This window comes from Balaenoptera ricei, chromosome 6 (genome assembly GCF_028023285.1).
Source record: "Balaenoptera ricei isolate mBalRic1 chromosome 6, mBalRic1.hap2, whole genome shotgun sequence".
Lineage (NCBI taxonomy): Eukaryota > Metazoa > Chordata > Mammalia > Artiodactyla > Balaenopteridae > Balaenoptera > Balaenoptera ricei.
In genome coordinates, this window is record NC_082644.1 from 111955828 (window position 1) to 111981009 (window position 25182).

Consider the following 25182-nt stretch of genomic DNA (forward strand, 5'->3'; position numbering starts at 1 on the left):
CTGGCCCGCGGGCGCCCGGGGCCCGGAGCCCGGCCTGGGGGCACAGCCGAGCTCGGGCGGGGCCGGGGCCGCGGTGGCTATGCACCGGGCCCGTTAGCGCGGGGAGCGCCAGGCAGCTGAGGCGGGGGGCAAGCCCTCCCGCGGAGGAGCCGCGCCCCCGGCCCCGCCGGTCCCGCCGCGATGCTGTTCCACAGTCTGTCGGGCCCCGAGGTGCACGGGGTCATCGACGAGATGGACCGCAGGGCCAAGAGCGAGGCTCCCGCCATCAGCTCCGCCATCGACCGCGGCGACACGGAGACGGTAGGCGCACAGCGGCGGGGTCGGGGCCAAAAGCTGGGACGGGACCGGCTCGGTCTGCTCCTCTGCTCTCCTAAGTTTGGGGGCAATTTGGGGAGCGTCCTTCGTGCCGCACGGGACTGGACGCTGGGGCTCCGCGGACAGGATGCAAGGCCCGTAGCTCCCGGCTCAGGGGAAACCCGGCTGTTGGCGGAGGAGGGAAACAAGGTTGAAACCGAAATTTCAGACGCTGAGGGTGGAAGAGAGCATTTCTCCCGAAGTGGGAGCGAAGTCCTACCCGCGGCCCGATGGCTCTCTTCTCACTTCAACGGGCTCTTTGGTCGCCAGCCCCGCGCTCTCCTCCACCACTCGGCTCTGGCTGCTGGCGGCGCCGCCTGCGGCGCGGGGAAGGCGAACAAACCGGCAGTATTGGGGCTCCAGCCGACTTGGGCCTCTCCCCGCCTCCTGGCAATCGGGGTTCCTGTCCCAGCGCAATTTCAGGGGTCGAAGTCTTCTGGGCTAGCGCTTTTCGTTGTTCGCATCTTGGGCCTCCTGGCTGGCCCGACTTGGCTCGGTTAGGGCCGGGAGTTCAGGCTCTGGCCTGGCTCTTGTGGAAGGAGAGTCCGTTCGGATCTCCATACCTGGCTCCACCAGCCCAGCCCCAAATAGCCAGTTCCTTGCCTCAGACCTCCCTGGGGGCCCGATGAGCAGACGCTGCCCAAGCCGGGCCCAGAAGTGACCTTTAGAGGCCAAGGAGGTGGGGAGCATGAGCGAACCTTCTCTGCTTGGAAAGCAAGAGCAGCAGCCCCAGTGCCTCTGCTTCTGAGCTCTTCTTCCCCAGTTAAACCCTCTCAGCCTATCAGTTTGGTTAGGAGAGGATTTGGATTGGGCCTATCCTGCACTCAGAGACTTTGAGGGTGCCCATGCACCCCACTCACCATCTCCCAGGACCCAAGAGGGCCCCAGACAATGTGGCAGAGGTGGTGGAGGGGCAGAGGTTGCCCCGCGATTTGCCCTGGCCTGAACCTTCGGCTTAAGGATCCAGAGATCACTGGGATTAGGGGCCAGGAACTCCACCGAGTCTCTGGAGAGGAGTCTGTGGGGAGGGTGACTTTTAATGGTCATCTTACCCCTTTTCCTGAGGCCCAGCAGAGTGGCTCCTTTAAGAAACAGTTTGGGGGAAGCTTTTGGAGGGCTTGGCTGAAGTAGCCACTGCTGCCCCCAGTCCCCAAACACAGCACGAGCCTTTCTGGGAAAAGAGTAGAGGGAACAGGAAGGGGGAGAAGTAAGGAGGAAGATCTATCCAGGCCAGCAGCCGGTCCAGGGCCTGTGGCCGGCTTGGGCTGCATGGGCGGGCCTGGGTCCTGAGCCCCCTGGTTATGGGCCTTTTGGGGTGCAGGAAGAGCACCGCACACCCTGGCAGGCACCCCCATCCCCCCACCCCCACGTTTAGGGCTAGCTGGAGCCTCGGAGGGAGCTGCGGGTGCCCGGTTCCCCGTGGCGTGGCGGCGGGGTCGCAGGCTGACGCAGGCGCTGCGGACTCGCGCCTCCCTCCCTCCGCAGACCATGCCGTCCATCAGCAGTGACCGCGCTGCGCTCTGCGCCGGCTGTGGGGGCAAGATCTCCGACCGCTACTACCTGCTGGCGGTGGACAAACAGTGGCACATGCGCTGCCTCAAGTGCTGCGAGTGCAAGCTCAACCTGGAGTCGGAGCTCACCTGTTTCAGCAAGGATGGAAGCATCTACTGCAAGGAAGACTACTACAGGTAGCCCCCACCTCGGGACCCACTGCCCTGGGCACCCAGGACCCCTCATCTCAGATGCAGTCTTCTCCGATTGCCTTCCCTCCAGTCCCAAGGGAGGGTTCCCTACCTAGGTCCTCCCTTCTCCAAGCCAGTACAAACTGGATGACATCCTTTTTAAACAGCAATTTGAGGGAAATCTTGGAAAGATCTGCGAAGTGTAGGGACCCAGAGAAAAGCAGAAAGTGTCCTCTTCTTAGCTTAGACCAAAAATAAGCTCGGGTTGGGGGTCCTTGCACCCTTCTCCCTTTGAAGTTTCTTGGGTCAACTAGAGGGAACAGAAACAGGCACCCCCTCCCTAAACCCAGGCAGCCTAGGCTGGTGTGGAACAAAGTTGGAGGGAGAGCTGGGGGATTGGATTGGGTGCATTTCCGGGTCTTTCCTGGAGATGGGAGTGAAAGCTGGCCAGGACTGAAGAACGGGAATCACTGACAGACTCCACGTTCCTTGGTTCTCCTCTTTGGGTTTAGGGTTAGGTCTGCTTATTCTCTCTCCCTCTTTCTTTCTTTCTTCCTCTCCCTCTCTCTCTCTCTGTCTCTCTCTGTCTCTCTCCCGTCTCTGTGTTTCTTACAAATTACAAACGTCTGTAGGATGCCCAGGCACTGCTGTGGAGGGCAGGATTAGAGGTTGAGGAAGGGGTAACTGGGAAGTTCCCCTTACTCCCGAGCAAAGGCTTTCCTAGGGCTTGCTCAGACTCTGGGTAAAGTCTTTGTAGGCATGAAAATGGTTAAGGGAAACTATATTTCAGGGTAGGACCAGACCTGGGCCAAAATCTAGTTCCATCTTCCCCCCATCCTCCAAGTTAAGACCTGGTTGCCAGTCTTGAGGAGTGGAGTTCCGCCAGTGGCAGCAGTGGCACTTGGAGGAGGGATGTGGGGGGGTACCCAACCGTGTGTCCCCACAGTCCCTCCCTCGATGGTCCCTACAGGCGGTTCTCTGTGCAGCGCTGCGCCCGCTGCCACCTAGGCATCTCGGCCTCGGAGATGGTGATGCGAGCTCGGGACTTGGTTTATCACCTCAACTGCTTCACGTGCACTACGTGTAACAAGATGCTGACCACGGGAGACCACTTCGGCATGAAGGACAGCCTGGTCTACTGCCGCTTGCACTTCGAGGCGCTGCTGCAGGGCGAGTACACCGCGCACTTCAACCACGCGGATGTCGCAGCCGCAGCAGCGGCAGCTGCCGCGGCCAAGAGCGCGGGGTTGGGTGCAGCCGGGGCCAACCCTCTGGGTCTTCCCTACTACAATGGCGTGGGCACGGTGCAGAAGGGGCGGCCGAGGAAGCGCAAGAGCCCTGGGCCCGGGGCAGACCTGGCGGCCTACAACGCTGGTGAGTGCGAGGCGCCCCGAGCGCCCCGACGGGTTGAGGGAAAGTGCACTGCGTCAGTGGCCAAGAGCCGAGTGAATTTCAGTGTCTTATACATGTATACTTATAGCACTCTGGGTACTCCAGCCTTTAGCTTCCCCAGGCCCACCGGACGACCTGGCAGAAGGGACATTAGCTCCCTGGGCTCCAGCCCATGCGCTCTCGGCTGGAGCGGGAGGAGAGGGTGCATTAATGGTCTTGATGCTCTGGGTGCAGGATCACGTCGCTGAGAAATTTTTTAGAAGCAGCTTTTTGGTCTGGGCCTTTCACCCACTTTGCTGTGCAGAAAGTGCAAGGATAGAGAAAACAAGGCAGGGCCGACACCAAACAGGCTCTAGGTTGTCGTGGCTGAGGGAGAGGATCTGGGGCGATGGATGAGCGAAGCAGAGCGGTGGGGGTCCCAAGAGAAAGGACAGGCTGTGGCCTCAGGCACCGAGCTTGGCCTGGCCTGCGGCCGGGGTCATGCGAAGTGTCCTGAGTGCGGCAGGCTCGGGAAACTTGGGCCCAGGAGCCTTTGAGAAAAAGCGGGTCGTAGTGTCCCACCCGATCTTCCTGCTCCGCCAGGTCTCGGTTTTCCTCCGGGGTTCTTCCTCCGAGTTCCGGGTGACAGCGGGGCGCTGGGATGAGAGCCGCGACCCTCCAAAGCCGGCGCCCCGGGTTGGGACCCAGTAGGCCTGGCCTTGCGCCGGGGTAGGGTGGAGGGCTTGTTTCGCATTTCCGGCATCTTTGAACCCCGGGTTGTTCCGGGAGAGGCTCTGCCCCCTCCTGCGTCCCTCCGCGCTCAGGACAGCTGCGGAGGTTCTGAGGCCTGGCACATTGAACCATTAACATCTGCCCAAAGTCTGCAAGGCCGGGAAAGGTTTATGACTCCCCGGGCTTCTGAACTTGATAGAGTTTATTTGCAATTACTTTCTTTATTTCGTCTGCGACAGAATTGGATTCGGAGACTTTGTTTTCTTCCTCCTTTTCCCCTTAGTCTAATGCACAAGTGGAAACAAAACAAAACAAAAACACTGAACTGTGCAGAGAGGGCTGTGGTGGGGAAGAAGTCAGGATTATTTTGATCTTTAAAAATCTGAGCTGGCTCGGGGCGGGGGGCGGGGAGGGGATGAGAGGCGGGTGGGGATCCCCTGTTCGCTCCAACGAAGTTGCTTGTTGGGTGATGGTGGGGCATGTGTGTCTTGGTGTGCGGAGCTGGGAGGAAAATACAGCCCCCAGTCTGGTAAATGGTGAGGTGGCTGCGGCCAGGTCTTCGAGGCGGATTTAATATTTGTTGAAGGCTCTACCAGAGATGCGGCTCTCCAAAACTTCCATCCCTCGTCACCCACCACCCTGAATAGACCACACTGAGTCCAGATCAGGTCCCCCAAAACAAAGCCGGTCTATTTATCAAGTGGGGTCGGCCTCCAGTAGGAAGCAGCAGGCGGGCTGGGCCACAGGGCGCGTGGTGGTTGGGAGTGGGATTATGTTTTCCCGGGCAGACAGGTTCGCAGCCGGGTTTGCAACTGAAAGGTAGGAGGTACCGAGGTGTATTTGTGCTTTTTGCTGCTCCGCCGCCTTCCCTGGCGAGGCCGCGCCGCACCGAGCAAGATGTGTCTGGAGGCTGAGTTTCAGAGGAGCTGGCATCTCTACGAGACTTCCCCACGCATATCATCTCGTCATTTTCTCTTTGGTCCCTCTCTTCCTTTTTTTTCCTTTCGGCTCTCTAGGCTCCACTTTCTCTCTCTGCGTGCGTCTCCCGTTTCTCTGTTCCTGTCTCTTTCTCTCTCGACGCTCACGTCTCTGGCCTTGGCCCGGGCTTAACCGCGCACTGCGTGCCGCCGGTGGCTTTGCGGCTCGCTTACGCGGGGCTCTCGGGACTAGGTTGGGAAAAGGGGGAGCCTCCCTGGCCGCTCCTGCCCGGCCAGGCCTCCCCCAGTCTGGCTGCTGTCCCACTCCCTCCCCTCCCGGCGCTGGCAGGAGAGAAATGGCTGCAGTGTGGGCCGTGGGGTCGCTGGGACTGGAAAGAGGGCCCCGTGGAGGGTGAGATTTCGGGGGTGTGTCCGGGCAAGTGTGTGTGTGCGTTGTGTGCGTGATTCTTACTGTGAGGACTCGAGCTTGTTTGTCTGAGTGTCCCGCACCCAGGGGCCCAGCCACACGGACCCCCTGCAAAGCCCATCGCTGTGGGGGACAGTCCGGTGGAGGAGCGGCGGCACCTCACTACAGCGCGGTGAGCTCGGGCAGAGTGGTGAGGGGGCGCCGTCGGTGCGCCCGGCCCTTCGCTTAGGGAAGGGCAGTCAGAGCGGCGGGGCCGCAGGGTCGGAAAGTCCTTCCGGGGCGATGGCCGCGGCGGTCCTCCTCTGGCTGCCCCTCTGGGACGAGAGCGCAGCCCAGGTCCCGGAGGCGGAACTGAAACCTACCCCACCCCGGAGCGTGGCTGCCCGCCGGCCGGGGTCGCGGACAAGGCCGCCGGAGACCGTGAAGGGCCCGGGCCGCACGCTTTGCGCCCGGGTTTGCGCGCCGCGGCCACGGGAGTCCCGCGCTGACCGGCCGGATGCCCGGGCCTCCCCCAGCCCCAGCTTTCTGTGTGTGTGTGTGCCTGGCGGCATAATTACTGATTTGATTCCAATCCATTATTTAGACAATTGAACCTACAATCTAGTCTTTAGTAAAATGAGGCGAAGTCAGATTTGATTACAGGTTCAGTCCCAGCGACAAGAGCTCGAAACCCGATGGGTTAATAACAGATCACGAGTAAATTATTCATGATTTTACGAGCTCTTTAGCTCCATTGAATCGGCCTAATTGAGAGGAAAAAAAAAAAAAAAAGGAGAGAGAAAGCTTGGTCCTCCCCCTCCCCTCGTCCCCTTGCTCCTCCCCGGACCCGATCCTGGGGAACCGCGATCCGTCTGGGGAGCTGGGGGCGAGAGTGCGGGGCCTGGGGCACCGACCAAATCTGGACTCAACAGCCTCTTTGCCCCCAGCGCAGCCCCCTGCCCCAGCCGCTGCCTGGCCTCGGCCTCCCTGCCTTGGGCCGACTCCTTTTCTGCCCTCCTCTCCTTTTCCCCCTTTCCCGTTTTCACCACTCCCCAGCCTGTAACAGCTTCGAAAAAGCCACCCCGCAGGGACCCAGTCTCCCTGAGACCTGGGATTCAGTTCCTTGGCCTGGACCCTCCACCACACAACATCCCTACTATTTCCGGGCCTTGCTGTCCCCTCAGGCTCTTTCTGTGTCTCTCCTGGTTTCTTTCTGTCTTTGTAGCTGTCTCTCTCTGGTTCTCTCCATATCCACTGCTTTCTTTTCCTCTGCCTCTTCTTTTTTTTTTCCTGGCTCTGTCCATTTTCCCTCCCTACCATCTCTCCTTTTCTCTCCATTCTCTCTGTCTTTCTACATCTGTCTCTTTCTTTCCTTTCTCTGCCCTTTCTTTCTCCCTCCCCTAAACCACCTCCCCCCATCTAGGCCTCACTCAGGGCATGTCCCTTGGGTTCGTGGGGCGCCAGGGTCCCCATGGAGCTCATTAACAGCAGCAAGGCCCAGGCAGGGGCTGGGCGGAGGAATGGGCCCAGAGATCCCCTGTGGGGAGGCCTGCCCCCCCACTCCTGTGGAGCTGGGGACTAGGGGCAAGAAGAGGGTTGCTCCCCACAGCGGGGGCAGGGCAGTTTCCATGGATCCCATTTGCAGTCATTCTGTGATCCCCTTTAAATTGCTGGATCCCCGTTCTTCACTCTGAGCGCTCTCAGTGGGAGTAGCCCGGCTGGAGGACTTGGGTGCCTGGGTGCCTATGGGAGGAGCCCTTAGGAGGTGTAGCCACTTGCTGACAACTCCTAGGTTAGGGACAAGACCAGCATCTTGTGAATGTTTTCTGCAAGGGACCACTCCTCACTTGGGCAGGGGAGGAGTAGGTCACCAGGAGAGCAGGAGTACTTCTGAGGTAGTATTGCCAGATATAATGCAGGGCTCCCAGTTAAATTTGAATTTTGGGTAAACGACAAGTAAATTTTTTTAGTGTAAGTGTATCCCATACAACATTTGAATTTTAAATAAACAATGAATAATTTTTTAGTATGAGTGTATACCATGCAATATTTGAATTTTAGGCAAACAACGAATCAGTTTTCAGTATAGGTATGTCCCATGCAATATTTGAGACATCATACTAAAAAATTGTTCATTGTTTATCTGAAATTCAAATTTAACTGGACAGCCTGTATTTTTATTTGCTAAATCTGCAGCGCTATTATGGGCATGTGATGAGACAGGAGATATATTCCCAGTTGCCCACTTTAGGGGGAATGAATTAATCTCCTATGAGGCATTCCCCAAAGTAAGACCTTACGTGTGGGATGGCTCAGGATGTATTGAGGGGATCTTGGAGAGGGGTCCTGTGTGTCCCCATCAGCCACCAGGTTGCTAAGCAACTTTCTGAGGCCCAAGTTTTCCATCCCTGTCCCCAACCCCAGTGCCTTCCAGGCATTGACAGGCCCAGCTGGGCCCCTTCTGGATGGGGACGGGCTCCCCAAAGAGTCATGCTTCATCTTTGCCTGCCTTTGTGGTGTAGGGGAAAGAAACAGCAAGGAGGCAAGCACTGCAGTGTTGAATCTAGGCTCAGCCGTAAGCAATGGTGTGGCTTTATTTCCCTTAGCATTAGTTTCCTCATCTCTAAAATGGGGTGAATAGCAGTAGCCACCTCTTGGAGCAGTAGTGAAGCCCCCCTCCCCCCAGGTATGTAGAGCCAAAGGCATACCCTGGGTGTGGCATACATGTTAATTTCTTCCTCCAGCTTCCTTCCCTTTTGGTTAGAACTCTGCCACTCCATGAGATTTCCAAAGATCGCTTAACCTCCCTGCCTCATTCACCTCATTTGTCAAACTGGGAAACAACTGCCTCATAGGGCAGTGGTGAGGATTAAGCTACAAAATACAGTTTCCAACCTTCGACCCAGTGCCTGCGGCCCAGGGCTAAGGGATCGTGCAGTACCTTTGGTTGTAGGAACTGATGAGGGAGAAATGAAAGTGAGTGGAGGGTATGGAAAGTGAGTTGAAGTCTGTGACTTCCAGGTGCCTGCGCCAGACACTGTGTGGGGGAAAGGGGCAGGGGAGACTGGAGACTGCATTCCTCCTTAGGGAGTGCAGGGAGAAACGGGAAGATCATGGGCCTGCCGTCTGCAGTCAAGTGACTTCCCTTTCGGAGCCTCAGTTTCAATATCTGTAAAAAGGGGGAAATAATGCTTGGCTCAAAGGGTTGTTTTGAGGATGAAACTGTGCATGTAAAGCCCTTTAGCACATCTTGTGGAGTTGAATGTCATTGACAAGTTGTAGCTGTTGTTGTTATTATTACTATTATTATTGTAACATGATGGCTCAGAATGGTTTTTGGATTCTCCTAGAGCTGGGTTTGAATCCAGCATTTCCTAGCTGAGTGACCCTGGGCAGATGGCTCTCTCAACCTCAAACTCCCCTGTAAATCTATAAAATGGGATAATATCTCCATCTCAGTGGGGTGCGGCACCTGCCGTGTGGTCCTGAGGCTAGAAACATTTGGCGAAGCGTGGGGTGGGTGTGGACTTGGCAGTGTTGTTGGGGTCCGGGCCAGGAGGTTCACCTGCTGCCTCTGCGTTCCTTCCCCAGCCCTGAGCTGCAATGAGAACGATGCGGAGCACCTGGACCGCGACCAGCCGTACCCGAGCAGCCAGAAGACGAAGCGCATGCGCACCTCCTTCAAGCACCACCAGCTTCGGACCATGAAGTCTTACTTTGCCATTAACCACAACCCCGACGCCAAGGACTTGAAGCAGCTCGCGCAAAAGACGGGCCTCACCAAGCGGGTCCTCCAGGTCAGCCGGGCCGGGGCTAGGGGTGGGGGCATCTGTGGCGTCAGGACCTGGGGTGGAATCCCACAATGGCCGTGGGCCTTGGAAGGACCTTCCACTCTACGTCCGCCTATCTCTTTATCTTTCTCTGTTCTCTTTCTCCATCTCTTCAGTCTATCTCTAGCTGTATTTCAATATTTTTTTTTCCATTCTAACTTTGTCTTCTCTCCTTCAAGTTTTGTCCCTCAGTGTTTCTGTTTTGTGTCTGTGTGTCCCTCTGTCCTCTTTGTCTACACACTCAGTCTCTTTTCTTTCTTGTAAGCAATTCTTAGTTGCTATTTATTACCCAAGTGACACTCAAATATGTTCATGTTGTAAAAGGTTCAAGCATTTCAGTTAAACCAGAGCTTCCCCCCACCCCCCCACCAGCAACCTTGGCCCCTTAAACCAGGATGCCCGTCCAAGGCACCTGCTGTTAGCCGTTTGCTCCTTCTGCTTCTTGCTCCTCACTTGCTCTCTCTAGTTTCTCTCTCTCTCTCTCTCTCTTTTTTTTTTTTTTCCTGTCTCTCTCTAGATTTACCTTCTGTTTCTTTGTTGTTTCTCAGACTCTCCCAGAAGCAAGGTTTGTAAGGGAGAGGGATTAGGGCAGATCCCCTGGATGGAAGTAGATGGGTGCCTCTGAAAACAAGCAGCATTGCACTTGTATGAGGGTGCTTTCTTGATAGAGAGGATCCAGAGCTTTCACCAGATTTCCTAAGGGTCTGTCCACCACCCCCAAAATGTTAAGAACCCCATTTGGGGATACAGGCATCCCAGCTGCCTGTATGACCCAAACTTGTGGCAGAGCCTTGGGTCACCACTTTTTAAATCTTCAGCTCCTCCTCTTACTCGTTTCATGGTCCTGGGCAAGTCACCTAACTCCTCTGAGCCTGTTTCCTTATATATGAAATGGGCACAAGAAATTACACTGAAGGCTTATTGGAGGAGCAATTGAGATAACGTAAGTGCCCATCACAGTAGCTGACAACCGCTCAGTGGATGGTAGCTAGGATAACATTAACTAGATTAATCAGTTAACTGATATTAACTAGTATAAACAATTATTCTGGTGGCTGGACTTCAGTTTCCCCATCTGTACAATGATAAGGTGGGAGAATATCTCCCTTTATAGCTAGTTTAACCAATTTATTCCTCAGAACGTGTGACTGTAGGGATGACAATGCACATTTTTGGGTAAGAAAATCGGGAGATGAAGTGAGTTGACTATGGTCCCACAGCAGGAGGAGTGGTGCTGGGATTTGAGTGCAGGCCAGTCCGACCGACCCCCTAGCCCCAAGTCTTTGAGGACTGAGGGCCCAGGGGTGGGCGGCGACACCGAGTGGGTGAGGGTGATGGTGACGACACCGAAGGCTGTGGATCCACCCTAAGTTTTCTTGCGAGTCTGTTAGAACTTTTAAAAAAGCATCTTGGAGGTGACAGCGGTGGCGGGATGGGACTGTGACGCGGGCGAGGGTCCGCAGATCTCCGGGAAGCCTGGAGTCCGGGCCCCCAGGCCGGCTGGGCCCGGCTGCCAGCCCGGCGCCCCGCGACGGGGCTGGCGCAGCTTGGTCTCGCGCGGGCTCAGTGACGTAGCGGAGGGAGCTGAGGGTCCGCCAATGAAACACCGATGCGCCTCTCTGGGCCCGCCCCCCGCCCTGGAGCTCCGCGCGGGCCCCGCCCCTCCTGTTAGGGATCCGTTTTGCCCAAGGTCCTTGTGACCAGGGCTCGAGAAGAGGCGGCCCTTTGGGGTCTCAGATCCCGCTGGTCCGTTTTCCTCCGACTTTTCCTTTTGGGGATTAGGTCGGGCGACTCTCCTTGGCGCCCCCTCTGTTCCTCAGCCCTGGGCGAATTTGGACGGAGGATCTGTGGTTGCCGCCTTTTCTCTGGTTAGTAGTCCTTCCTCTCTCTAGATGCCCTTATGGTGAGTTGGTGGGGGGAGAGGGATCCGTGAAAAAAGCCCTAAGAGCAGGCAGGGGCAGGAACAGGGGCTTGAAGTCAGGCAGAGCTGGGTTCCGTTCTGCCCCTCTACTCACCGGCAGTGTGTCTTGCACAAATTAGTTACCCTCTCTGAGCCATAGCTTTCTCATCTGTAAAATGGGCACCATTAGGGCACATACCTCGCCAGTTATCCAGATTAAGTGAAATAAAGAGTAAATGTCCATGGTTGGGTCTGAATCTGGAGTGGGGAGCTGATCTCTGCTGGCCTTGGTAAGGCAGGAAGCTTGATTTAGGAACACATTGGATTTCCAGCACAGTTATCTCTCATTCTTTCATCTGACCAAATAGCTATTGGCACCAGGCCCTGGAGACACAGAGGTGAATGATCCACAGTCCTGGCCCTGACGAAATTCACCTATTAGGTGTCGAGACAGACCCACAATCGGTTTTCCCATAGTGTGATCAGTCGGGAGGGAGTTTCTATGGGAGACCAGGGGAGAGATCAACTACCTACCCTGTGTGTGAGGAAGGGTTCATCTGTGTGACCTGGGTCTAGACTTGCCCTTCCTCCCCTAAAATCCTGAGCCAGGGCTGTTCACACCTGCATGCCCTCTCCACCATGGGGACTCAGAAAAGCCTGGGCATGGGACTAGTTGAGAGAGAGAATCACTGATAGAAGCACTAATCAATAAATGTTTGAGTGCTCTACTATGTGTCTACTATGTGTTGAAAGACTCATGAAGTACATTTGCTCATTGAGTCCTCACTATCAGGCGTCATGATCCCTTCTCCTCCACTGTACAGATGAGAACATTGAGGTCCAAATGATTTCCACTTGCCCCAAGTCACACTTTGCTGGTAAGTAGCAGAGCTGGATCCAAATCCAGGCACATCTGATCAGTGGGCATTGCTCTTTCTCCTCTAAGCCAACCCAGCAGTGGCAGCCTCTGAGTGTGAGTATCATTTATGGCCTGTACGTTGTTGGGGTGAGGGCAGTCATACCCACAGGACACATCAGACCCCTGTTCTCCCTCCTCCCAGACCTCCCAATCTCCTGCACAAATGCTTAGTGTTCCCTAACAGCACAGCAGCTCATGATTATGCAGCAGTTTGCAAAGCATTGTCTTTCCAGCCACTCATCTTCCTTACCTTAATATTTTCCTCCCCATTTTACAGATGAGAAGCTTAAGAACTAGTGAGATGAAGTGATTTACGTGAGGACACAGGAGCCAGGCATTGGCAGGGTGGGGCTCTCTCCCAGGTGTTCTGACTACTGATGGGCCAGCTGGGGGAGATGGGATGGGGGCAGTTTGGGGCAAGGCAGCTGGTGGTGTGGCTTTGGAAGGTAACATATAGATTAAAGTCCTTTCTGACATAACAACAATGTGATTTGGGCACTTTAACTTCTCTCAGAGCCCAATTCCTTGTCTTTGAAGTGGAGATAATAATAGTTTGTACCTTGAGGATTCCTGAGGACTGAGACAATGAATGGGAAGGCTCCAGCATGGTGCCTGGTGGTACAAAGTAGACAAAGTAGGTGCCCATGAAATGGCTTCTCATCACTGACTACACAAGCTTAATTGTGCTAGGCCTTGGGTGCCCCCTGCAGGTTGTGGTCCACCTCGACCCTGCGGAGAGAGTCTGCAGGGCGGGGCAGGTTAAGGTTGAGGCTGTGTTCCCAGAAGTGGATGATGTAGGTTGTGTGTGTGTGTGTGTGTGTGTGTGTGTGTGTGTGTGTGTCTAGGGATTCTAGGCTGTTACTGAATCTGTAATGCATAAGCATCAACATGGCAGGCCCGGGATGCAGTATCCCTGCTGGAATTTGGAGCTGATACGAGGTCCAGACTCAGCCCTCCCACTTACTCTCTGAATGGTCATGAGCAAGTGACTTAACCTCCCTGAGCTTCAGCTATAAAATGGGGATGATAACAGTGCCTCACTAGGTGGTTGCAAGGAGTAAGTAAGATGACATAAAGTGTAATATATAAAGTATATATGAGGGACTCAATACATATTAATTTCGTACACATTTACCTAGTAAGGTTCAGTCTACCATCCCCTTTTGCACACATTTAAAAATTTTAATTATCTTCATTTTGCAGATGAGGAAACTGAGGTTCAGAGAGGCTAAAACCCTTGCACTGAGTCTCACAGCTAATAAGTGATAGGAGGAGTCAAGCCCAGATTGGTCTGATTCCACAGCTCTTTCCAATATGGCACAGCGTAGGGATTGTGATTCTCAGCACCCACTCCCCTTGGATCTAGCTGCCGAACGCAGCAGGACAGATGGGGGACAAGGGGAGGAGTGAGTCATAGATGCCATGTCTTGGTAGGAAAGCAGGCATTCTGTTGTAAAGCCCTAGGGGCGTAAAAAGTGCTCAAAATTGTCACCAACAGCAGCAGCATGACAATCACAGTACTCACTTGTCACCAGTGGGCAAGGTGACCGGGAGACAGAATGGCCCCTTGGACTGAAGTCCATTAAGACATTAAGCTTTACCAGTTCTTGGAGAGCATTGCTCAGCACATCCATGCGCCTCTGCATTGCCTCTCTTCCTTCCTGGGGAAGGATTAGGAAGGCAGAACATTAAGGTGCCCTAGGCTGGGGAAGGGGCTGGTTGGATGGGTGAACGTCTCCTTAGGGGTTCCCGGTGTGACTTGAAGGAAAATACATTTTAACAACCAGCAGTTTAAAAGCATTCTTCAGATGACCAGTTAGTCATCATTAACCTATGTGAGAACTCAAGAACTGAGGACACTAGCTTTCCTCCGTTCACTCACTTCAACAAATACACTGACCTGCCATGTTCTGGGCGGGGCATGAGGTACTGAGGATTCAGGGGTGACCCTGGCAGTGAACAGGCCTGGCTGGAATGTACAGTCCACAGGGGAGACAATGTCCAGCAAGGTACTGTATAAATAATTAAAATGGTGATAAGATTGACCTCTATATTTTTCTGTATATTTGAAATATCTCATAGTAAAAATATCTTTAAATGATTCCAGGGCCAAATAAGTTTGGGAAATGCCAAAGATTGACTGCGTCCTTCTCTTAGAGATCAGAGCACACTGGCATTAATACAGGCATTGAGAAATCTTGAAGAGATTCAACTTTGTCTAGTCCAACATTTCCCAAGTGTATTTGGCCACAGAAACCTTATTTAACTCTTGACAAAAATAAAATAGAAGAAGTGCTAGGATGGAAAAATATAGGGGTGAAACGAGAGCATAAACACGGGGACCTGACCTGGGGAGGGAGGTGGTCAGGAGTGGCTTCCCTGAGGAGGTGAGGTTTAAACTAGGACTTCAGTTCATTGAGCCTCAGCTTCCCCACCTGTAAAAGGGGAGAGTGAGCATTGTTCTGCATGTCATTTGCACAGGGCTGTACAGAGTGTTTGATCTAGTCACGGATGGTTGAAGTTGGATGGAATTTCATAGGTGATTTGGCCCAAATCTCTCCGTTTAGAAGAGAGGAAACTGAAGCCCAGAGAGGTGGAGTGACTTGTTCAAGGCCCCGGAGCAAAGTAGTTGTAGCCCTGGAACTGGAACCAAGGGGTCCTGATATCCAGTCCACTGCTCCTTATTTTTTATTCTTTAAAGAAAACTTTTTTTAAAGTTTATAAAATAATAGAACCACCATACAGGCAGGTTAGAAAACCAGGGGGGAAAATTACCCATATGAAGACACAGGAAACCAGTAATCCAGGTGTGCAGTTTGGAAGTTAAGTAGTGGGTAGGGGCGTGGGCCCAGCTTGCTGGGATGCACATCTCATCTCTGTGTTTTTGGCTGGGCTCTGGGCCTCAGTCTGCTCACCTGACGATAGTATCAGTGCTGACCTTGTAAGGCACTAACAGGAGTTCATATGTGTAAAATCCTTAGAACTTTGCTTAGACGTTGCCTTCTGAGTGAATAATATTCATCGTTATTATTTGCTTTATGAAGTTGCAATACCAGAGGATGTCATTTTGTTATTCTTCTTTTTCCTCACATAACATTCATCACAAGACATTTCCTCTGCGACTGCGTGGAGTGGCTCTGTCGTGACTTCCACTTGTCCCATCTGGTCTGATGCTTTGGATGCAGCCATTGGTTTTGATGTCATAAAAAGAAACCACCAGTGGACATTTTTGGGCTTGAAGCGTTTGTCTTTTGGCTGGTTTCCTTAGTGGCCCTGGAGGGGATCTGTGGGGCAGAGTGGGTTTCCCACTGGCCCTCCTGGTCTCCTTGATGAAGGAATCCTGGGGAAGGGGATTTGCAAGGCAAAGCTCAGCCTTCGGTGCCAGGGGGTGTCTGAGGAGGAGCCGTGTAACCATGTGGGCTTCCTCCTCCACCCAGGACCTGCTGGGGATCCCCTGGGCACCTGACTGAGGCACTCCCTGGAGATGAAGAGAGAGGGCTGTCAGTTTAAGAAGATGGGTGGGTAGAGCAGATCATCTTCCTTGTTGCAGCTGCCAGAGAATCGCAGCCTGTCAGCACCCCAAGAGGCCATAGAGATCATATGGTGTGGTCCAACCCCCTTGTTGTACAGGTAGGGAAACTGAGGCAGACCCAGAGGTAAGGGACTAGCAGAGGTCACTTGATTGGTCAGTGGCAGAACCAGAGCTGGAAGCTACAGCCTGTGTTCTTTCCACCACATCGTAGTTGCTTCTGTGTTTATTCACTCATTCATTCATTCATTCATTCATTCACTGACTCACTCTGGATCATGTAGTAGGGAAAGCATGGACTTTTTATGGCAGATAATCCTGGATCCTAATCTCAGTTTGGCCTCTGTGTGACCTTGGGCAAGTGACTTTACCTCTCCAAGCCTCTCTGGTTTTAAATCTATAAAGTGGGGATAATGATAGTACCTCCCTACTTGGCCTGTCATGGAGATAACCTGTGACCGTGCATGTTAGAGGATGGCCGGGTGCCCGGCATGAAGAGGTCTGTACATATTATCTGTTAGTATTACTATTAACTCAATGCATGTGACTGATTCTTAATCTTTGCCAGTCCCTCTGCCATATCCCCAGGATATAAAGATGACTTAGACAAGGTCCCTGTCCCAACAACCTCTTGGGAGGGGATTTTTTTTTGAAATACCCAGGAGAATTCTGGTGATGCCTGGCTTAAGGTGAGAAACAAACTCCACACAAACCTCCGCAGCATCTGGCTTTTAGTTGAGTTGTTGACTTTCATCCACCAGATTCCCAGCACCTCAGATTCAGTAAAGCAGAGAAGGCAGTTGTGGAAGATGGTGTCATTGTTTACAAACCTCTATTAGGGGCAATGCCAGAGAAATAGCAAACAGCCAGCAACTAACTGGTTCCAGCCCTTCCCAAGGGCTTGGAACCCCGGACCGATGGGCGATGCACTGCCCCCGGGGCTTCCCGCTCCTGCTACCACTTGGAGAGTCAGGCCCACAGGACGCTCACAGGGCCACACATGCTCAGGACAGGACGGTGGCAAGAGCGTCACGGCTCCAGCCTTCCTCGTCCCCAATCTGCAGTGTTACTTTGGGGAAGTCGCCTCTTCTCTCTGAGGGTCTCTGGGGGCTTTCTCCATCATTTTCTCCATCGGTCATTCTCTGGGCCAGACGGACACAGAGTCCCACCTCTGTAGATTTCTGCAGGCCGGGCGGGGAAGGAGCCCCCATCACAAGAAGTGCCTCGAGGCTGGTCTTAGAAGCACTGTACTTATTTACAAGCCCCCAGAAGAGGTGATGGGCTTGCTTTGGGCAAAGGCCAGGGAAAATGTGCTTTCTTCCTGGAAAGATCCAGCGGGAAAGAGCTTTGTTTCCCGACTTCACAGGGTCTGCGTCTCCCTCCTTACTCCAGGATTCTAAAGGCTGTGCTTTTTTTTTTTTTTTTTTTAATTCTCCTGGGATCTTTTTTTTTTTTAAATAAATTTATTTATTTATTTATTTATTTTTGGCAGTGTTGGGTCTTCGTTTCTGTGCGGGGGATTTCTCTAGTTGCGGCGAGCGGGGGCCACTCTTCATTGTGGTGCACAGGCCTCTCACTGTCGCGGCCTCTCTTGTTGTGGAGCACAGGCTCCAGACACGCAGGCTTAGTAGTTGTGGCTCACGGACCTAGTTGCTCCATGGCATGTGGGATCTTCCCAGACCAGGGCTCGAACCCGTGTCTCCTGCATTGGCAGGCAGATTCTCAACCACTGCGCCACCAGGGAAGCCCCAAGACTGTGCTTTTTAATTGAGCCCAAGTTGTATCAGGCCATCAAAAAGAGGATTTGAGGCTGCAGGCCCCTGTAGCTGGGGTGGTCCCCAGGGGAGGGTGGGGCCGAGGGCTGGCCCTTCCGATCCTTGTCTGAGACACTAGGAAGACAGGAGATGCAGGCGCACCTGGAAAGATGCAGCTGGACACCCTAGAATCTGTTCAGTTCCCCAAGGCCCTCTGTTTTATCGGGAGGCTTCCGGCGAGTGTTTTCTTCACACAAAGGGAAGGGAAGGGGCCCTGCCCTTTGGGCTTTTTTCTCTGGGAGATACAACCTCCCACCCCAGCCCCCAGCCCTCCTCCCCCCAGATTTTCTTGGCTTCTCCCAAAGTACTTTGAGGACCTTGGGGTACAGCGGGATCTCTCTGTGCAGTTGGATGGGTGGGCATACTGGCTGGGGGGTGCTGTGTAGATAAGTATCGATGCTTCGTGTGTACAGGCTTGTGTGCAGTGGTGTGGGTGCGGATGTATGCGTGTGTCAGTGCTCAAGGGAAAATGAAAGCAAACCCTTATTCTCTCTCTTGGGCATTCTTTTCACACCGAGCTCAGTAACTGGGCCCCCCACCCCAGCTGCCTCGTAAAGGATACTGGGACATGGCAGGTCGGGAGAGGGAATCTTTCGTCGGGCAGCTCTTCCCATTCTGTCCACTCCGCCCTGAGACCTGAAACCCAGTGGTCCAGGATGCTGGCGGCTTCTCCAGCAGATAGTGGTGGGGATTAGGAGCTGCGTCTTTTTCTTCCTCTTAGTGACTCTTTATTGACTGACTCCTGTGTGTTCTTTACATTGTTCTGGTATTTACCAGACTTGCCATGAAAAACTTGAAAAATGGTACCCACAAGAATTTGTGGGATCTCTTGCCCGCTTAAAGGCGACTGCCAAAAAAATGAACCTCTCAACCATGGTGAAAAATGATCGAGATTTGGTTTGTGTGAATCTCCCAGAACAGAATAGAAATACTATGTGAGCCACATATGTAATTTTACATTGAAAACTTTCCAGTAGCCACATTAAAAAAGCAAAAAGAAACCTGTAAAATTAATTTTAAGGATATATCCTGTTTGGCCCCATATGTCCAATATATTGTCATTTCAACATGTAATCAAAATAAAAATTACCATCGAGATATTCTACTTCCTTCAAATCTGATGTGGTTCTCACCTATAGACCAGCCATCTTCGGGCTAGCCACATTTCAAGTGCTGGGTGGCCACATGCGGCTAGTGGCTACAATATTTGAGAACCTTCTAACAGAAGGGGAAACCCAGTAACAGGCAATTCGAGGAAAGGACATTTTTATTGTATTAACAATAAAAATACAAAACAAAATATTGCCAGCCCAACTTTTTTTTTTTTTTTTTTTTTTAATTTTATTTATGGCTGTGTTGGGTCTTCGTTTCTCTGCGAGGGCTTTCTCCAGTTGTGGCAAGCGGGGGCCACTCTTCATCGCGGTGCGCGGGCCTCTCACTGTCGCGGCCTCTCTCGTTGCGGAGCACAGGCTCCAGACGCGCAGGCTCAGCAATTGTGGCTCACGGGCCCAGCCGCTCCGCGGCATGTGGGATCTTCCCAGACCAGGGCTCGAACCCGTGTCCCCTGCACTGGCAGGCAGACTCTCAACCACTGCGCCACCAGGGAAGCCCCAGCCCAACTTTTTAATACACGCCCCCCGCCCCCTGTCCCCCGTCCCCCCCCCCACCCCCGCATTCCGGCAGAACACCGATTGGCATCTCTGAGTTAAACAGTCCGGGGGCATGCTCTGCCCTTCTTCTCCTCGTCCTGCCCGCCTTCCTCTGACCAGCCCTTCCCTCTCCCCAACGCAGGTCTGGTTTCAGAACGCCCGGGCCAAGTTCAGGCGCAACCTTTTACGGCAGGAAAACACTGGCGTGGACAAGTCGACGGAGGCGGCGCTGCAGACGGGGACGCCGTCGGGACCGGCCTCGGAGCTGTCCAACGCCTCGCTCAGCCCCTCCAGCACGCCCACCACCCTCACAGACTTGACTAGCCCCACCCTGCCGACTGTGACGTCCGTCTTAACTTCTGTGCCTGGCAACCTGGAGGGCCACGAGCCTCACAGCCCCTCGCAAACGACTCTTACCAACCTTTTCTAATGATTCTCGGCCCCCCGCCCCCGCCCCACAATTTCTTTAAAAAAGAAATTATCTTTAGTTGAATTCCAAGTGTATTTTAAAATAGAGGCTTTGAGCAACTAACTAACCACATTTTAGGATCTCGCCTGGAAAATGAGGAAGAAAATAACTACGCCCCTTGCTGACACAGCGGTGTGGAGTGGAATTACTTGGAAGATCTATCTGCAACACAACATTTGTGTCACTGTACAGTTTTGTGGACTGAGCGAGGAAAAACAACAAATAATTTAAGTTGGCTAGAGCTTCTGTATTTTCAAAGACTGCCACGTGCCTTAGGAATACTGTTTTATCTCCATACTTTGGATGACTTGTTCATTTTTCTCTCCCTCTTTTTCTCTCTGTATATTTATGACCAGAGCAAAAATGTAAAAAAAAAAAAAAAAAAAAGTTTGTTACTTTGAATAGTCCTAAAAAAGAAAAAAAAAAAAAAAAGGAAAAAAATCAAACCCCCTCCAACAGTCGCTTTGTTGTTTTAGAATTTTAAGGTGGAAGTCTGTTCAAATATCAGAATTTGTAAAATCTAACCAGTAATAAAACCACTTATTGAAACTAGCTGGTGCCACTGCTGTTTAGAGGTGTGCCAAATTCACAGGACTTAAGAGTCTTACTGAAGCCCAGAGATCAATTCCAAGGTCTTCCCCTATTCATAATATTTATTTATAATAATTTATAAATATTTATAATATTTGCGGGGACCCTCTTTTGTGCCAGACTTTGGGCTGCTTGTTGGGATCCAGAGATGAAGTAGACACAGTCCTTGCCCTTAAGGAATTTAGAGTGGAGGCAGAGACAGACAAGAGATCATCTTAGCACGTGTGCTATGTGCTAAGTGGGGAGCATGTAAGCAAAATACCATTCATTCATGCATGTGTTCTTTCAAATATTAAATAAGCACGCCCTGTTGGATCCTTTGACAAAGCTCAAAGGTCATTACACCTGCCTCTTCTGCTCTTCTCTGGGCTGGAAGGGTATGTCAGGCAATGAGGGAGGCCTTTCCCCATGAGGAGTGAACGCTGTCACCAAAGGGCAGCGTAAGCTCGAGTTTTCCTAATATAAGACACAAAGTTTCAAAATCTTCCAAGAGGGCAAAACCAAATGAATTTGGTTCCTTTACTAAAGCTTCAGGTAACCTCAGAAACCCAGAGAAAAGATGCATCCAGAGAGGATGGAGGATGAGAGCCAGGCAGAATGAGGTTGGAATCTCTGCTGTTGAGCAGTGTGAGCTGAAGGAAGTCATTTCACCTCTCCAGGCCCCAGTTTCCTCAGCTGGAAGGTGACAGTCGTGACCTTTACATGGCAGTTGTAGTGAGGGTGAAGTGAGGTGTGTTGAAGGGCCCAGCGGAGGGCCTGGCATGTAGGAGCTCAATATATTTTATGGAATGACAAGTGACACGTCAGGACCTTGCAGGTGGAGAGCAGGAATGTGTGTATCCAGGCACTGCCTGTCATTGCTGGATGCATCAAGCAGGTGTGACGTCTGTCCACTGAGCATCTTACACCCCCCCATTTCTTGCCCTGAGCCCTACTGCAGGGTACTCTGTTACCAGCTTGATCGAATGCCAGCCGTCGTCTAGCAAAATGCCCCACAGTGGCCCACCAATTTGAAAACCCAGAGAGAAGATCATAGCTGCTTTGAGGAGAAAACAGCCAGGCAAGATTGGGCAGGGCAGAAATCCAGCCCAGAACTGCGGTCCCTCTCCCTTCCTCCTCCTGCCATCATGATTGGGACCATGTGGGGAAAGGGAGTAGGGCAGGAATGGGTTGAAAGTATGTAAAGCCTGAAGTGACTCACTTTCTGAAATGTTACATACACACACAAACACTATTGTTTCTATTGCTATTTAATGCCTGGCAAATAGTAAGAGCTCAATAAATTTTTGATAAACTTTTATATTGATGTATAATGTGCATAAAGGGCGCATTTCTGAAATGAACAGCTTGATTGCTGTTTTCCAAATGAACACACCCGTGTAACCACCACCCAGATCAAGATACAGGACATTTACAGCACCCCGAAGTCTCCCTTGGGCCCCCTCCCTGTCAACCCCTCCCAAGGTAGCTCCTATTCTGACTTGTAGCACCATGGATTAGTTTTATCTGGTTTTGATTGATACATTTTTGCTGAATGAATTCAGGATTGCCCAAGATTAACCACTAGCTGCCTGGGGTCAGGCAGCTAGTGGTAGAGGAGCCAGGGTTTGAACCAGGTCTGTCTCCAGAGGCCAAGCTCTCAAACTCAAGCAGACACATCTGTAGTCACACATCCAAGCATGTGGGTTAAGAGCCTCAACTTTTCTATCTGTCAAATAGGGTAACAGAATCTATACCTCCTTGATGACTAGGTAAGAGAATGCAAGCAGAGGGCCTGGCCCGTGGACAACCGCACAGATACAGCCCGACTCCAGGTACTTCCAGGGACCCACAGACACACACAGGTACACTCTTGAGGCTCTACTGGATGGATAGACCCACAGGCTAATGTGCTCACACCCAGACAGCCCCACACAAAGACGCACGTGCACAAATCTAGCAGACAGACATAAACAGGCCCAGACGCTCACAGATATACCCAGACAGACACCCAGAGCACCCCACACAGGGAGACCCGCATACAAACCCAGATGTGCACACGTGCAAACATTTGCAGGCACCCAGACACCCCCACGTAACCCGGCTGTGCCCCTTGCTCAGGCCTGGGCAGACCTGAGTCCGATCCCTATCTTGTCTGTCAGCACTGCCACCCAGAGGGAGCAGGCCCTGGAATGATGCCCAGGGGTCCCCCGCCCTCTACATGGGAGCAACTTTGGAAGCAGGGCCTGCTGTTGGGCCAGGGATGGGGGTGCTGTGGGGAAGGCACTGCTCTCCCCTGAGTCCAGACTGAGAGCACCACACACAGAGTGAGACACTCAGAGAGAGTGACGGAGACGGGAGATGGGGAGAGAGGCAGAGCAAGAGTGAGACACAGAGGCAGAAAGGGACAGCGACAAAGATACGCACAGACGCAGAAACAGACAGAGATGACAATGGGGACAAAGATACAGGGCAGAGGGGCGGAGAGGCAGATCCGCAGTAGACAGGGAAAGAGAGATGGAAAGAGAGAGAACAGCCACAGAGCAGTGAAGAGGCAGAGAGACAAGAGACAGGGATCCAGGTTAAGAGACAAAGTCACAGGTGGAGAGATGACAAGATGGAGAGAAAAGCCGATGGAGATTGCGAAGACTCAGAGATAAAGGGAGATCCTGGGACAGACTCAGAGGCTGAGAGAGACCTTGACAGAGAGACAGAGCGAGAGGAATAGAGATGGTCGTTTTGAACTGGTGAAGAGTGACACTCAGAGAGGGAGAAGGTGGCACCAAAAGGACAGCAGAAATAAACAGAGACTCAGACTGGAAAGCAGGCGCTCGGTGGGGCAGGGGCTGAGGCTGGGCTTAGGCTGCCAGCCCAGCTGTGTCCCCTGGTGATGGGAGGGAGGGAGAAGATGCTGTCATCATTGCTACCTGAGACTCTGGGGCAGTGTTGCCACCTCCCTGCATGCTGGCTCCAGAGAGGACCAAGGGACCATCACCAAAACCTTTTGGTCTCCAACCTGCTGTGAACATGGAGAGCCTCCTGGTTCTGGGGACCTATACCCAGGCCTGGCATTAGGCAGTTTGCAGGGGCTGAGGTTTTGACAGTGACTGTCCCCTGTCCTGTCTCATCCTATGAACTCTCCTTTTCCCTAGAGAGGGGAGGCCTGGGGCAGATGGAAGAGACCTTCCAGTCTTCTCTGCCTTGCAAGAATTTTGGCAAGGTACTTAGCCACTCTGAACCTCAGTATCTTAATCTGTAAAATGGGGCCAACGCTATCCGCCTTGTAGGAGGACTGTTAGGATTCCACGAGAGAATGTATACATGCTATATTCGTGTTTGACTAAATATGAGGGGAGCTACAGGGGAGGGGTGAGGAATTGTCCCAAGAAGTTGGGAGAGACTCCAAGGAGATGTTATGTGAGTTGGGATCTTGGATGAACCAAAGGTGACTGGGTGGAGGAGGGGAGCAGGGTGAGAATTCCTGGCGAGGACACAGCCTGGGCACAGGCAAGAGGATACAGAGAACAGTGGGGAGTGGAGAGTAATTTAATGGCTGGGGGTGCTCCTGTGGAGGTGGGTCAGGTTCAGTTCATGGACAGCCTTGAATACCAGCTGGAGCTTGGCCCTGGGGGCCTTGGGAAGATGACTCTGATCCCCCTGTTCTTTCCTGGGCTGCAGGCCCAGGATACAACCAAGCAGGCCCCCTTCCCCACCCTGTACTCAGGTTGGAGTCCCACATGGCAGAACCAGCTTCCTGGAGAGGAAGTGTTGGCCGCTACGGCTTGTGTGTTCTGCTGGCAAGAGTGAACACCTCCAGGCTTCATCCGCCAGCTGAGGCCCCAGGGAGGGGCCGCCCTGGATCCTCTGGCCCCTGGGGACTCTAGGAGGGCCAGTGGGCCCTTCATATCTTCCTTTCCATCTTCCCCCTCCTCTCTTCCTCCCTTTCTCCATGGCCCAGTGCTGGGCATCGAGGTCTGGGGACGTGGAGATAATTTGGCCAACAGCCCCTCCCTCTGGCTCCCAGGCTTTCTGGGAGACAGACACGTCAACAGCCAGACACTGTCAGCATGAGGGAAGCCCGGGGGCTTACAGGAGCTCCAAGGAAGGAGAGTCCGGCTCTGCATGGGATGGAAGTCCTACACAACTTGCCATGCCTTTATGCTCATTATCTCACTGAGCTCTTCCCACAGCATCATGAGGCAGGGCGTGTCATTCCATTTCACAGAGAAGGAAGCCAAGGAGGGGTCATTTGCTCAGGATCACACAGCTTGGGGGCCACAAAGAGATTTTCATTGCAGTTCTAGAAATTCAGCTAGCACCTATCAGTCCATCCACCGTGCCAGGCACTGTGGCTGGGGGCACTTAGACAATTCCGGCCCATCCTGGGGTCTTGTGCAGCTGGGCTGGAGGTTCAAGAGGCAGAGGGAGCCCAGAAGAGGGTCCTAACAGGGGTGGATGTTTTGGGAAACTTTTTGAGTTGGAAGATCAGGCGACTGACCTGGTGGTGTTTGACGCCACAGGGGGATCCAGGGAGAGGGCAGGAGGGTGCTCAGGGTGTAGGATTTTTCCAGCAGTGAGCGGCACTCATGTGGGCAGGAGAGAATCACTGAAAATTCTTTGGAGATGGAAGCTGCCTTGGAGAGCCTCTAGCCAGACCTGTGCTTCAGAACTAGCTTCCTCAGAACCAGCAGCTTTTCTAAAATACCCCCACTGCGGGGGAGCCCAGGTTGGTGTATCTTACACAAAGCTTTTTATTATGGAAAATTTCAAACATCAATGAAGTAAACAGAAAAGTATAATGAACCCCTATGTACTCATTGCCCAGCTTCTATAGGAATCAGCGTTCACTCATTCTTGTAACATCCATACCTCCACCCACTCTCCACTCCCAATTCGATGATGATGATGATGATGATGATTACCTGTGCATCTTTTTAAAATCAGGGATTCTGATAGGGAGCCTGAGTTGGGGACTACCCACCTGGCCCCTTCATTTTAGGGATGAGCAGTGTAAGCTCAGAGAGGGGAAGGGGCTAACCT

General features: G+C 52.8%; 1 protein-coding gene across 2 annotated transcripts; it reads left to right on the forward strand.

Annotated features, from left to right (window-relative positions):
• The first annotated feature begins 180 nt into the window (after positions 1–180).
• On the forward strand, positions 181–19533 carry LHX2 (LIM homeobox 2). 2 transcript variants are annotated; one of them, XM_059926566.1, is made up of 6 exons: positions 181–259; positions 445–482; positions 1840–2042; positions 3007–3414; positions 9061–9259; positions 19246–19533. In XM_059926566.1, the coding sequence occupies exons 1-6, from the start codon at positions 181–183 to the stop codon at positions 19531–19533; spliced, it is 1215 nt and encodes a 404-aa protein (XP_059782549.1). The 2 variants fall into 2 exon arrangements, with proteins under 2 accessions (XP_059782549.1, XP_059782548.1); XM_059926565.1 differs by lacking the exon at positions 445–482 and having other exon boundaries at positions 181–300; positions 3007–3410; positions 9054–9259.
• Positions 19534–25182: the final 5649 nt, after the last annotated feature.

Coding starts and splice junctions, on each gene's coding strand:
- LHX2 (XM_059926565.1), top strand. CDS start 181: ATGCTGTTCCACAGTCTGTCGGGCCCCGAGGTGCACGGGGTCATCGAC. Junction 2,043..3,006: donor TGCAAGGAAGACTACTACAG/GTAGCCCCCACC, acceptor TGGTCCCTACAG/GCGGTTCTCTGTGCAGCGCT. Junction 9,260..19,245: donor TCACCAAGCGGGTCCTCCAG/GTCAGCCGGGCC, acceptor TCCCCAACGCAG/GTCTGGTTTCAGAACGCCCG.